The sequence below is a fragment of the Sander lucioperca genome, chromosome 19, assembly GCF_008315115.2.
Source record: "Sander lucioperca isolate FBNREF2018 chromosome 19, SLUC_FBN_1.2, whole genome shotgun sequence".
Lineage (NCBI taxonomy): Eukaryota > Metazoa > Chordata > Actinopteri > Perciformes > Percidae > Sander > Sander lucioperca.
Window position 1 is genome coordinate 23,973,525 of NC_050191.1, and position 15,509 is coordinate 23,989,033.

Consider the following 15,509-nt stretch of genomic DNA (forward strand, 5'->3'; position numbering starts at 1 on the left):
TGATCTCAACAAATGTGGCTTCGATTAAAGGGACAGTTCACCCCCCAAATCAAAAATACATATTTTCCTCTTTGCCTGTAGTGTTATTTAACAGTCTAGATTGTTTTGGAGTGAGTTGCCCAGTGTTGGAGATATCTGCCTTAGAGATGTCTGCCTTCTCTCCAATATAATGGAACTAGATGGCACTCGGCTTGTGGTGCTCAATTTTAATGCTGCGGCTCCACCGCCGATCACTACTGCACAGACTCTGGCTCCAAAATTACAATATGTCAGCGGCCTTATCCGGGATATTTGGGCTTCACTTTTGTACAGTGGGAGGAAGTGGAGGTGCATTGTCCATCTTTATATAAAGTCTATGGTTGGACCAAGAGGGAGTTCTGAGTGGCGTCATACAGTTGCTGGGTGTAGTTTGTTGTCAAGAAAATAGTTCCTACATGAAACTGCTCCCAACCAGGTCTGTGGATTATCTTGAGCAACTGGGTCATGATTTCTGAAAGGAGACATTCCTGTTGATTTTTTGGGCGCTTTGAGCACCCCAAGCCAAGTGCCATCTAGTTCCATTATATTGGAGAGAAGGCAGACATCTCTACAGACGATGTCTCCAACACTGGGCAATTCACACTAAATCACCTAGACCAGGGATCTTCAACAGGGGGGTCCCGGGGTCCGGGACCCCTAGGGGGTCCTCAGAGTCAATGCTGGGGGGCCTCCAAATTATTGTTAATTTTTTAAGTCTTAACATGAATCCAACATATTTGACCAAATATAACCCACTGCTTACTGGCCTATAGGTAAGGTAGTCACTAAGGCCATCCACAGCTACAGTAAATCCTAAAAATCCTAAAACATGATTTATAAAATCATGCATACAATTATTAGCTTAATGTTCTATACAAAACATGTATGTATAAAGGCTTTAGGTCCCCCTACACGTTATTGTAGGCCCAGTTTATTATGCAACTTCAAAACAATATACGCATGTAGTAGAGGGTCCCTGCTCCGTCTCTATTTTAGTTAGGGGTCCTTGGCTTAAAAAAAACGTTGAAGACCCTTGACCTAGACTGATAAATAGCACTATAGGTATGAGGAAAAAAAAATATTTTTGATTTGGGGTGAACGGTCCCTTTAAAGTGAAATATTGACTACAATCATCAAGAATTAAAAGCAGATGTTTCCCGTCTTACTCTCTTTAACCTATTTTTTTTGTGTCAAATTATGACTGTCTTTGTTTCTCTCTCTAGCTGGTTGAGAAGCTGACCACTATAGCAGAGGAGTGCCAGAGCGCTCAGATCAAAAAGCTCAGAGACATCTGTGAGAAGTAAGACTGTGTTCAGTATACAGCATACACACACATATTTACACAAACACAAAGGGACCCTACGTTCTCATTCTTTCTGTATCTTCTTCTTTCTGCATCTCACCATCTACAGAGAAAAGAAGGATATCAAGAAGAAAATGGACAAGAAAAGGCAAGAGAAGATCAGTGAAGCCAAATCTAAAGACAAGAATGTGACAGAGGAGTAAGTATCTGTTTTGAACATTATTAAAGGTGCTCTAAATGATGTGACGCGTTTTTTAGGCTACAACATTTTTCGTCACATACAGCAAACATCTCCTCACCATCCGCGAGCTGATTGTCCCCTGAACACACTGTAAAAAAACGCGGTCTCTGTAGACAGCTCAGGCTCCACAAACAGCCATCACTGCAGCAGCATTAGCCAGTAGGCTACTTCCACAATGCACGTTTATGTCTCAACCAACTCCTCCTTGTCATTATTGGCTGGAACACTGTTTGTTATGGTTCGTTGGGCAGGTTGGCGCAGTTTGTTTTTGTTGGCGTTTGTGGAGCCTGGGCTGTCTACAGAGACCGCGTTTTTTTACAGTGGGTTCAGGGGACAGTCAGCTAGCAGATAGTGTGGAGATATTTACTATATGTGACTAAAAATGTTGTAGCCTAAAAAACGCGTCACATCACTTAGAGCACCTTTAACTAACAGTAAAGTCCTTGTAGGTTGTTATATTTATATCACCACTAGATGTCACTAAACACTAAAGATTGAGCTCTGGTGGTGCTGGTTGCTTGGTTTGACTGTTGATGAAAATTCTCCCCACAGAGAGAAGCTGGAGATCAACAGATCGTTTGTCAACGAGGTGGTGCAGTACATTAAACGGGTAAGAGAGGACATGGCTATGGTCTGATAGAGAATCTATAGTCCATAACATCAGCATATATGCCTATAATGCCATACTACAGTTGAAGTCATTTGATTTAATTCATCCATCCATCCATCTTCGTCCACTTATCCGGGGTCGGGTCGCGGGGGCAGCAGCTCCAGTAGGGGACCCCAAACTTCCCTTTCCTGAGCCACATTAACCAGCTCCGACTGGGAGATCCCGAGGCGTTCCCAGGCCAGGTTGAAGATATAATCCTTCCACCTAGTCCTGGGTCTTCCCCGAGGCCTCCTCCCAGTTGGACGTGCCTGGAGCACCTCCCTAGGGAGGCGCCCAGGGGGCATCCTTACCAGATGCCTAAACCACCTTAACTGGCTCCTTTAATTCAAAACTTTCAAATTTAAATTTGTATTGACACCTATGATACACACCACTACCTACAGTACAAAACATTTGTGGGTGCAGTAATACTATTGATGACATGCAAAGACCTTATAGTATCTGTGTGTGTGTTTGTGTTTGTAGTTGGAAGACGCACAGAGTAAAAGACAGGAGAGACTACTGGAGAAGCACAAGGATATCCGCCAGCAAATCTTGGATGAAAGGCCAAAGGTAAGACATTTTATTGAAAAGATGTTAAATGGAAACTCACATGTGAAATAACTCTTGATTTGTGACGTGTTTGTTGATACTGTACACTCTGATATTTTTCATTATTTCCATCACATTCTCACCATAGCGCGTTTTTTAAGTTACTGGTCTGTTGCATGGCAGGATCCACCATCAGGGTGTCCAGGATGCACGGCTCAGCATGTCTTTCAATCCTTGCATGTGCAAAACAAAAAAGACATGTTCCAAGTATTAACTGGTGAGGCTAGAAATGGCAATCCAGCAACAGACATTTCAAACATTTTAAATGTTTAAATATCTTAAGACCTTTTTGGTTGGTTGGTCTGGCCATGCAAAATAATTAAAAATATTTTACACAGATCTTGGGTCAGTATTTTGCTCTTTAGAAAATTGATGGACAACATAGATGTTTCATAAGCTGTGACTAGAGACATAACTTTGGTTAAATGTGACTAAATTGTACCAAACTATATATCTGTAACTGAACGCTGGCTGTTCATTTACACCACTGGGGGGCGACCTAGCCCAGGTTTAGTGAGATATGGCACTGGTACTTCTGAGCAAAATTGTAAGATGACCTCCAAAAATTGTTGAATGTTTTGACACTTAAATATCTAGCTTTGCTGATATCAGAATATATGTGTTTAAATACCAATACCTGATGTACTTTATGTGGTTGCATACAGTATAGAAACAGTATGTTAAAGGGTTGTTTGGCTGTATATCAGTGAAAACTGGTTAGTTGCCTTGAAACATAGAGCTCCCTTGCTGCGGGGAGTCCTTGGCTGTCGTTATTAATGGGATAGCTGGAGGATGTAATACCATCATGACACTCTGCTGTATGCTACATATACATGGATGGGTTCATTGTGAAGTGGATGTTTTAGCATGACTGCTTTTCCTATATGAGTTGCGCACTTCCCAACGTTGTCATTGTGACTATCATTGTAGGACGATTGTGCAGCTGAAGAGCATGGTAAGACCATCGTTGCATCCCAGTGTTCAGCATTAATATAGCATCAGTGTGGCAGTATTAATATGCAAGCTTTTATACACCTGGGCCACTGACTGGCAACAAGTGACTGCGCATTGCACCTCTGTAATGGCTGAGACCTGCCAAGCATTACTACAATGCAGAACACTGTATGAATTATTGCAAATATGTGTATTTTTCTGCAAGAACGAAACATACAGTGTGGCTGTATTGCTGTAAATTTAGGTGTAATCTGCACAGCATGGCAGCATAACAATATAACAGGGACAGCAGATTGGCCTGTGTATAGTGAGATCACACCCCAGTCGGAGTGCTCATATTTGATCCCACGTGTCGATGTGTCCTTGAGGAAGATCCTAGATACCAACCAGAGGGAAAGAACTTCACCATTTTGGGTTACCAATAAGGTATATCACATCAACTTAACACTATGTTCTATTAAAAGCATACATGTCTCTGGCTCTACTGTAACATGCAATGTTGCACAAGGATCTCTGGACCCTATCCGGAGGCATAGTCGTCTCATTTATAAGATGTTTGTAAAATGAAGCCATTATGGACATGTAGTTTGTCATGATCCTAATGATAATATATCATGCATCCACTAGACACAAAGGTAGTAACAGTCATTTTCTCTTGAACTCTCAAAATGATTTTGACAAGACTTTTAATCTAATGCAGTACAAAGCATATTGCAGCACACTGCCAGGGTAATGAAAATTACCTCTGCTTGCCAAGGAGACACTTCGATGTGATCCTCCTGTCATGTTTTTACACTTGTTGTCAAAAGACATTTACATTTACCATAAATGGGGTAGTGTGTTTTTTTTTAAAGACACACTTAAATCAAAAATGTTCTGTTGGAGACCACCCCATAACCATCCACTCTCAAAGTGACAGCTCCTTGTTCCTTTGAAACCACTTAGAGTTGAGTGTGGGAGGTACAGTATAGACATCTAGCCCGACACCTCACATGCAGTAGGTCATTCACATTCAGCAGTATGAAGAGAAATGAAGTAGTGAGACTAAAATGACCAGAGGATGTTAAATACAGGATGGGATGGTCGAGTCAAAGATGATTGTATTTTCCTTGTTAACTGCCTGCTTGTTCTGTAAATCATTCAAGTTATTGAACTTCGCTCCTTTTATTGTGGTCCTGTGGTGACCTTTATCATCTTTTCATGGTTGCTAGAGCATTCTTGTCAATTACACCAGAATTACAATGATGTCATATGAGCTGTATGAAAGAGGATCATCATGGTCTAATCAGTGTGGAATTAAGCAGATTTCCTCAGATGACAGAAAGAGACGCTGCTGTTCACTTCAGAGTTCCAGTCAAATTTCATTCTGTTAGCAACCGTCGTTTCCCTCAAAATTGTATCTGATTATCCATTACCTAACCCGTTGTCTCAACCCCTCCCCTCAATTGACATCCGGACATTGGCAAATTTAATTCCCCTGAGGAAAGGTTATTATATAGTAATCAACCATCTCTGCTATATCTGTTCTGCGACGTCAGTCATCTATATGCAAAATATGCAAGAGATGTCAGAAGACATGACTCCGGAGACAGCTAGCAGAGAATGCCCGGGGTTATGTTTGTTAAAGAAATTCAGCATGCTACATACAATGCTGGAATAGCAAACAAGGACACATTTCTGTGTGGGATTATGGGTATTAATGTGAAATCCTGAGACTAAACAATGTAAAGCAACCTGACATTGTGTATAGCGTACTGTCTTCAAAAACCTTTTAGGAAAGAAGGCAACTAAGCTGTAATCACTGAGACCCCTCCGGGTGTCTGTTGTTGTCAACAGTTTTCATGCTGTAAAAAACAGAGGCTATGACTATCTCTATCAGCCTCTTTCATAGTTTTTTCATTGTACCAGTTTTTTGCTTCCCTGATTTCACGTTTCACTTATTTTGCATTCTTTAAACATGTCAGGTACGCTTTCCAGAATTCCCCTTTTTTTTTAAAGGCACCTGAAAACACTTAGGCTTACTATTTGACTGAAAATTGACAGATTTACCTAAAATATCTATTCACGTTACAATGTGTATCTAACTTAGCTACCAACACCAACACTTCATCAATATCAATACCAATATTATTTTATCGTCAATACCATAGACTGTATAAAAGAAAGGAACATCCCCTGTTGGTGATACCAGCTAACGCCAGTGCTAGCTGGCTAGTTCGGTCAGCAAGGTGCATTAATTGGGATGCTAATTTTGTCTTGAAACTAGCAATTGAGGCCATAAACTCATTATAAAAATGTTTACTGAGCTAATAAATCAAGTGAAAAGTAGGATCATTTTCCCATAGACTGCTATACAATCAGACTTCTTTTTGCAACCATTGTAGTCGCCCCCTGCTAGGAATTAGAAATAATCCAGGTTTTCGGGTTTGTCTCATTGGCTTCACTTTTTAATCCCGGAAGTTGCCACATGGTCAATAAAATATGACTCTGGTAACATGTCCCAGTCAGTTCTGTCAGTATAGCCTTAGAGAGTCAGCTATACGTAACATGAGCCCAGTTCTTTACATTCATGCTTTGGACAGCACCCCACTCCCCCAGCAGCACCTCCATGTTGGTTACATACAGCTGAGTTAAGTCTATATTTTCCAGCTCTGCCTGATAGTATTTGGAAATGTCCTTGAGCAAAACACTCAACCCATGAGCAGGCCATTGGCCTTGCAGCTCTCATACTGTCTGTTTGTGAGTGAGATGAATATGAACCATTGTAAAGCACTTGGCTCTCGTAATTAATGCTCTTTGTGAATGCAGTCCATTCACTATGGTTAAAACTCCCCAAAATGATATTTGAGGCGAAGCGTTGTTGAATGAGCTCACAGGAAAACCCTTTATTAGTCATTTAGTCCGTGGATGAATGTAAACAACAGACAGACACATAAACATAGAAAGCATTATGGGCTGAAAGACAGGATGTAGTTAGCTCCAATGGGGCTAATGGACGAGGGCACAAACAACCAGGGCAAGGCTAATATAAAAATACTTTTGTTGTGTGTCCCTACGTTTGGTGTGTGTGCGTTAGTCTTCATGAATCAGAGAGAGGAAGATACAACATACTTTCTCTCTCATACAGTTCTGACCCAGTTTCTCCATTGGGTTCAGCGCAGCCACTAATGGACAGTTATAACTATCCCTGGTGGAGACCCTGCAAGCTGAGCAGCTCACTACAATGATAGTTGTGTGTGTATGTGTGTGTACACACATGCATGTGATATACCTAAACCTAAAACCTAGCTACAGTATCTCTGCTATGCAAGTAGGCAACTCTGCATTATTAAGAACCTCCGAATTTTGTCAGTAAGATTCTGAAGTCCTAATTTTACCGTCTTTAAGAGGCTGTAGTGGATTCCATTTCACAGCTAGAGTAATTATATAGGTTCATATGAAACTAGACGACCTAAGGAATCCAGTGTCAACCGTGTCGTGATAGCTTGTTGGGACGGGGGCAAATAACAAATAGCAAAATTTTGGCGAAGGAAAAACTGGCATTGCCCTTTTCAAAAAGGTCATGTGACCTCTCACCTCAAGCTATCTGAATGAATATGGGTTATATGGTTACCCGCAAGTCTCCCCTTTACAGACATGCCCATGCAGTTTGGGGTAAAAACAATGCCGTTTTTATAATGCAGTATACATGTTATTTTCACCTATTGTAAAATGGTGTATTTGAATATTTCAAGCAGTCTTGGAATTGCATAAATTGGGTATGACTGGAAAGGTGAGACAAATTGCAATTATGTGGGATGCTGTTAGTCCCTAAAGTAGCCATTTCATTGTAGTGAGACCATTTTTTTTTCAAATGATGTACTGATTTTTAGGCATTCTATTATCAAATGGCTTGAAGAATGGTGTAAATAGCTTACGTAAGTGGAAAAAAACTGTACCTGGGGGACCATGCCCCCGGACCCCCCTAGGTTCACCCTTGAGTACTAGCTTGTGATAGTTTGAGAATCACGTACTTAATTGAAAGAGAATGGAAAGTGAGAGAAAGAGACATGGCGAGGTGTGTCGTCATTCCCAGCATGTGCACTCAGGTGTGACTGTCCTGCTAATGATCCAATCAAAACGCCCCCCAGGAGTCAGCAGTGCCCAGCACGACAACAGATGCTGTTCCCACACACCTCCAGACCCTATATTCTGACATGTTGCTTCTTTTCATCTTCTGTTACTTGCGGCCACATGGTCCAGTTCACATTGGCATATGTCCACCTTAAATTGCTCACACCTCATGTTGATTGTGATTATCTTTTTATCAGTTGTCAAGGCAAGTCATTTAGCTCATTCACTCAGCTTAATTCAAAGAAGAGCAGTTTGAAACATTTTCTTAACATAACCATGTATGACTTTAAGCTTTGTACTTCCAGGCTTTTTTCTTCCACCATCACAAATGTGGTCAGATCCCATTTTCTTTTAACCAAAAAGGAGAGATAAGACCGACATCTCCGTCTTATCCTCCAGACTAAAGGCTTACCAGGCCATGTTGTAATTCCTCTGTACTAGTCATCCCCTCACATACACCTTTTTTGGCTGTAAAAGAGAAGTAGTGATAAGGCCATATGTTCCACAACAGTGTGCGTTAGTGTATGTGTAGTGTGAATACATGTTATTACGTGGGAGACATGCTAATTCTTTTTTACTTGAATGAAAAGGAAAAAAAAATCGGATGGTGTCTCCCCACTGTGCAAGCCTTGAACCAACACAGAACCACACATACATGCACACACACACTCGTTAGTTCGACAAGCAGGAGTCGTGTGCAGTCGTCATGGAAACTCGGGTCCCCCCACTCTCCCCCTCCCTACCGCTCATATCCTCTTCTATCCTTCATGACTCTTTGCAGTCTGTTCATTTGGATCTGAGTGCTCATGACGCAATCCCATAGATGGTTACAGGAGTTGGATGAAAGCAGCAGGAGAAGGAGGGAGGAATACAGAGAGGGCGAGCAAACAGGTTGGAGGAGACATGGAGGACTGGACGAAGAGAGCCAGTATGTGGCCAGCCTCTGTCGCATTCTATGTCTCACCCTCTCACTGGGTGATGTAGGGGTGGCCACTATGTTCCCTCATCACTTTGATCTGCATCATCTCTGCCTAGCATCAATAATGCCCACACACACACACACACACACACACGCGCACACACACACACACACACACACACACACACACACACACACACACACACAATACCCACAGGGGACACTGAGTGCAAACCAGAAGTAAAATCCATTGTGTATGTGCGCTTACATGTTGCACGCTTGGTTACTCTTCTGCTCTATTATGCTAGCTGCTATTTTAGATCAGTGCATGAGTTTTCATTTTGTATGGCCCCATGTGCTAATGAAGCTCTCCAGGGTTATGCTCTGTCTAAGGAACATTCCCCACTGAACTCCTGCTGGAAACTGTCTTCTATGGTTTGGAGGTTTCTGGCTTCAGCACAAGTCACCTTTTACAAGAGGTGGGAACAGCAAAAAGACTGTTGCACCTGATTATGTGAGGGAGGGGAGTGTTACAGACAGAAGTTTCAAAGTATGGTAGCTGGTGCATTTTGGGCTACATACTATACATACTACACAAAAGTACTACCACACAAAGTTTGTTGAAGGCAATTGATTACATGAGAAAAGTCAACTAGTACATTTTACCAAAACTAAAATTATTACTGCACGTTATTTTGTGAAAGATTAGTATAATAAATTAGACATAAATAAATAAGAAGAAGATTTGTGAGCCTCTACTAGTCTTAAAACTAAGTGTTGGATGTTTTTTTCAAGAAATTAGCTGGACTGCTCTACAGCAGTAGGAGTTTTTTTTCAGATGCTGCAACAAAAGAAAAGTCAGAGAAAATAAATTCCCATATGTTTACCCTCTTCACTGAAATGAAAGAGAAGAACTTAATAAAAACAGTTAACATCCTCCTTATGACAGCAAGCAGCAGGGTTTGAAGCTGAACTAATCAATACTTACATTATGTGTTAACAATGGATTAAATGAGTATGTGACAAATAAAATTGATTGATGTGTAATGTGAAAGCAGTCCTAGTGACGAACCCACAGAGAATTATCACTTGACTCCACAGTTCCCATCAGCTCGTCTTTCTGTGGCCTGGACTGTTTTGGTTTAAAGGTGCTCTAAGCGATGTTGGTTGACATTACTTCTTGTTGACGTTCAAAGTATTTTCAAACAAAACGGAGACTAGCTCGCGCCTCCCTCCTCCTCATTCCGTCCCCTCCCTTCTGTTCTGTGTGTCCGTCCCCCCCCAAATCCTTCTTGTCTGTTATTGACCGAACGCTGGAACACGGTTTGTGTATGTTTGCATGGTCCAGGTTGGACCACTTTGTTTTTGTTGGCGTGTGTGGAGCCTGGGCTGTCTACAGAGACGTTTTTTTACAGTGTGTTCAGGGGACCGGCAGCTCGCGGATAGTGAGGAGATGTTTGCTGTATGTGAGAAAAAATGTTGTAGCCTAAAAAATGTGTGACATCGCTTAGAGCACCTTTAAATACATCAAGTTGCTAGAAACACATCTCCAAATGAATGCTAATGTTGCTCTATGTCAGCTGGATAAGGTCAATATTTAGCTGTTTACCATACAGTATCAACTTTATAAGGTGATAATATGTCAGTGTTTTGTTTGCAGCTTGTTCCACTGCCCACAGGTGTCCAAAGAATCAGTGAAAACAGGGTTTTAACGGAAATGATAACACTGACTCTAAAAACAACCAAGCACTCCTGTTTGTCCACAGTAATTAAATGAAGTTATCATATTTCATTTCACAATGCTAATCAAAAGTTTAAATGCAACATGTAGAATCTTTTAGTTAGCATCCACATCTGAATTAAAAATACCAAGACACCACCAAGCACATTTCACAGCTAGCCTTCTCTTTTGAAACCAATCCTTTTAGGGGAAACACTCATTACGGTACATGGGTGGTGGAGGTATGCAGGAGTGTAATTTTAAATTCCTGGACCTGAAGAGAGGATTCTTAAGAAAAACTCCTGCAAAGCCACATATGACTTATATGAGAGGAGTTGGGAAAGGGCACTGAGACACACACATACAGACAGACACACAAACACACACACACACACACACACACACACACACACAGAGAAAGAGAAAGAGAGATACAGAATACAGAAATGTAGCATGCTGCCTATTGTGAGCAGCGGCTGCTTCTGTCTCTCTCACTTTCATTACCTGTGTCGTTCTTTTTAATTTTCATAGTTATGGCCCATACAGTGGAAATAATGTAAATGAAGGAATGGTGTTTCCTTTCCTTGCTGCACTCTTTCACACACACAACTTGCATGCATTACATGGCAAAGTCATTTTTCTTCAAAAAGCCTAGTGCTGACAGGGTGGTGACCCTGTCTCCTCTCTTGGACATGGGATCTTGGGTTTAGCCTAATTGGGCTGTGTTTGAATATGCAGTATATCTCAAGGTCAGCAATAGCAGTAGGAGCAGCAGCTAGCTAAAACAAATTCAAAGATGGAAAAGCACATATTTCCCTCAGACCTCCTTATTGTGACTGTATGACGAGGCACAGTTAACATAGCTACACACTGAAGCTATGCGGTGAGTTGCCAGTTGAAGGGTTTTTTGTGGTGCTGCAGCAGGCGTTATGTCACGGCTCAAAGCAAAGAATTAATTTGGCTCTTTGGAGGCCTTCTCTGCTTCCCTTGATAGCTTCTCAAAACGAGGACAGCTGGTGAAGAAGGTCACTGAATGCTGTATTTTAAGAAAGGCACAAGCGTGTGTGTGTCTGTGCATGTGCGTGTGTGTGTGGGGGGCCTGTTGACGGATGACAGGTCTTCAGAGATGAGGGACAGATTTGAAAGCTGGCCGGATAACTGCTGCTGGTTGGTGTCCAAACAGAAACTGGACCACTCACACACACACACACACACACACACACATGCTCTATGCATGCAACACACATAGCAAAAGCACACACAGAAGCAAATGTACAAGTTCTTTGTTGTTGTCGTGGGTGTTGCTCAGTTTCAAAATGACTATTGTTTCCAAACAGTTGATGCTTTTGATTTCCAAAATCAGAATTCAGTCTATTTGAGCATGACAAAAACTAACCTAAAACTTAGCTCCACCAGGTCCAGGAAGGCTCCTCAGTTTCACTGATGCCTTCACTCTATTTCCTGAATCTCTTCACTGCCAAACTGATAAGATGTCAGATGGAAGTTGGTAATCATAGAGCTATATATTGGGGGAAACTCTCAAAAGATTGCAGCTCTAGCTGTCTGTTCTCTAACCCACACGTCTTTCTATCAATTCTTGAGATTGTTTTTAAATTAAACACATATACATGCACGCAGACAGACACATGTGCACGTCTTTTTGAGAACTGCCTGGTGCCCCTCAGACTGCTCTGCCCCCCACCCCTCCCCCCCTGCTTCCACCTCCTTCACATGTGCCAGGGTGTCATCAGATGGGAGAAAGATGACAGTTTTAATCAGAGGGTGTTTGTGCCTCAGCAGGCAGGGTAAGACGAGCTGCACTTCTACATACACACATAATTCACGCGCACACGGTGTGCAGACTGTCCCACCGCTAAGTAGGTCATGCGCAGTGCAGAGCAGGGAGAGAGAGACGAGCTGTGGTGCATCTTTAGCCATCTGGTTGTGATGTGCTCAATGTCCGCTCTGTGAGACCCACAGAGAGAGTGAGAGAGAGAGAGAGAGAGAGAGAGAGAGGGAAGGTGACCTTAAGATGCTGTGCTTGGTGGGGGCTTTAGCAGGCTCTGCTGTTCCACTCAAAACATTAGAAAGCCACAAGTCAAGAGCTCCTTCATTACACAGGAAGACAGACAGCATCAACTGTAGTGGCTATTGTTGTTATCTGGCTGTCTGCACTTGCACTCCACGGTTTTGCATTTTCACTTGTCAGTGCACACGCTATCATTTTGAGAATATGGTTTTATACTGAAAATTGTAATACACAGACAAGTAACAGTGGTATATACAGATTACAAAATGGAAAAGGATCTGTATGTGAATTGCGATGGAGATATACAATGTACAAGGTGAAAAAGCTTTGCTAAAATTACAGTAGATAACCCCAAGTTAAGATAACTTGGCAACAGACTGTGAAACTGAATTATTAAACCACTGAATACCAGACCAGACCAGACTTTTTCCAACATAATTCCCTGAGCCTTCCACAGGCTATGACAGAGCACAGCAGTAAACTTCACTTTTTTAGCAAATTTTACCCTTTGAGCTGTAGTCTCTATATAGATCTGTACATTAATTGTTTTTTTGTTGTTTGTTTTTTTCAACCATTTTTACATTTACCAAAATATGCCAAACTGCTTAATTCAACAGTATTAAATACAAAGCTTTGTCTAAGTAAATTAAGTCTTAAGGTGAAAATAATAATAATCCTGATTTGAATCCGGAAGTATCTGATCAAATAAGCCGATTTTCAACGTTCAATGCCAAATTGTGATACTTAGCAGTTTATCGATACTCAATACTATGGACACATTTCGGTCGGTACTCAAAAGCTGTGGTTTGATACCCAGCCCATACTCATGTATACATACGTAATCATAATCTACAGGATATAACATCAATCTAATTTACAGTATAGCAATGCATTAAAGTGCTGTGAAAGTGATGTGCCGTCTCATAAACTGAAGTGGGGAGAGCAGGATGGCGGTCCTTGACCTTTATTCTATCTCCTCTCCTCCATTTCTTGAATGATTCAAGGCTTCTTTTCTGCCAGCTGTGAATTTCATGGTCGCTGTATTGATTGGAGGCTAGATGGAGAGGAGTTCATCTAAGAAAATTAAGCTTTTTGTTTAGTAGATTTCTCTATCTGAAGTTTGTGTAGGGGTGCGTATATGTCTCAAACCTTTTGCAGATTTACAGCATCAGTATTTCAGACCTTGGCTTTTCCTCCCGAGTGAGTCCATGATGTGTTTTCTACTAAGATTGTTATTTGTTTACTTTTGAGAAGTTGGGTGTCTGAAGTGGGCCCTTAGTCGATTAAAAGAGGCCTCTCAGACAAAATATGGATCCCAGATAAATCCTCTCAGAAGGTATTTTCGATCTCTCATAATGCTGACGTGACTGTATTGAGCTGCGAGACTCTGACACCATTCATCTTACCGGCTTTTCTTTTAATTACTACCCTCCCGTGGGAGCCAGCCGGGTAGTTAAACAGAGAAATCAGCATTACAGCAATTATTGGCTCACAATGAAATGAATACAATCTTGTCATCTGTAATCATTGGGGGCGTCTATACCTGGGAGAAAACAGCTCCTCATTTCTATTTCTCAGTCAGGGCAGGGGAGAGTATATACATAGATACAGGGGGATCCTGGTCTACCTCAGCTGACCAAAGTACCTGTTCAGTGCTGAATGTCAGGGTTCAAGGCCATCACTTATCGATTGCTTCTTTTCAGTCTCTATTGTAAGTTATAGAAAACAATAGAATTCATATGAAAATAATCTTTAGATAACAGTCATGGGTAAAACTTACAGGATGTACTGTAGCCTAGCACATGCAAAACAATGTGCACAGTGTTGGGATTCTTGTTGGTAATATTTGCTGTAATCAATATTTTTTTTATATTAACAATCACGTCACATGACGTGTGTAATGTGAAAGGGGTTGCCCATAGTGATAAACCCACATATAATTATTATGCAGCTCTGCAATTCCCTTCTAGCCTGATACAGAGATGTTCACAAGTCATTTTTTGGAAGTCCAAGTCGAGTCTCAAGTCTTTGAGCTCGAGTCCAAGTCAAGTCTCAAGTCTTTGAGGGGCAAGTTCAAGTCTAGTCTCAAGTCTTTTGCCACGAGTCCAAGTCAAGTCCCAAGTCTCTGGCCATCTGATCTGTCCCTAACACTGTATTGTTAAATCTTATGAAGTCAAAGCATGTCCTGTAGCTACCATCCAGACAGTACAGTACAGTATCAAAATCAGTTGTAGGATAACTTTATGGGGTCTACTTAACACATCCCTCCAGCCCTCAGACCTGGTGAAATATTAACCTAAGTCACATCATATGGATACAACTATAAAGATACAATTTGCCTGTTCCCAGCATTAGCACAACACATTGCGATGGTTAGCTTTTTACCTGTGACGATATATGCTAAATGTAACGTCTCTTTCACTCAAAAAAATGTCTAATGTCAAAGTGGAAATCAAGAGAATAGTGGCAGCGCCACACCAGTTACAGAACAACATGCATCTCAGTGTCAGTCCAAATTACGCACAATAAGCAGTTTGAACTCACTGATGTAATGCCATTTATTTATTTTCTAAGTGTTAGCACGCTCAGTGAAACTGAGTCCAGCGCGAGGGAGATCCGACTCAGAGGAGGAGAGGTTAGTGAGGCCAGCGTCTCCACGGCAGGTGACGGATCCACTGCACCACGCATGGATGAAATAATTAAATAGTAAATCGGACTAACAGAAATATGTGCAGAATTAAGACAGTCAAGACGGCCCAGTGTTTGGTGGACCGGGTACACCTTGTTCACTTATTAGCCTACAAATCATCCACGGGATCAAATACACATCACCCGACACAGCGTTTGTTCCTGGGGAGATGGATCCGTGCGTCCCGCCTCCTGTGCGCCATGGATGTCATGGATGCCTCAGCAACTACTAACTATAAAGATACAATTTGTCTGTTCCCAGC

The 15,509-nt window shown here is 41.6% G+C and overlaps 1 protein-coding gene across 5 annotated transcripts in view; it reads left to right on the forward strand.

Moving 5' to 3' along the window:
- Nucleotides 1–15,509, forward strand: part of LOC116041939 (1-phosphatidylinositol 4,5-bisphosphate phosphodiesterase beta-1) — a 172,395-nt gene that overhangs the window by 151,312 nt on the left and 5,574 nt on the right. For all 5 annotated transcript variants that reach the window (XM_031288011.2, XM_031288010.2, XM_031288012.2 and 2 more), the window contains 4 exons: nucleotides 1,242–1,318; nucleotides 1,431–1,520; nucleotides 2,115–2,172; nucleotides 2,698–2,784. In XM_031288011.2, the coding sequence (XP_031143871.1) occupies nucleotides 1,242–1,318; nucleotides 1,431–1,520; nucleotides 2,115–2,172; nucleotides 2,698–2,784 (312 nt within the window). The remainder of the gene's footprint in view (nucleotides 1–1,241; nucleotides 1,319–1,430; nucleotides 1,521–2,114; nucleotides 2,173–2,697; nucleotides 2,785–15,509) is intronic.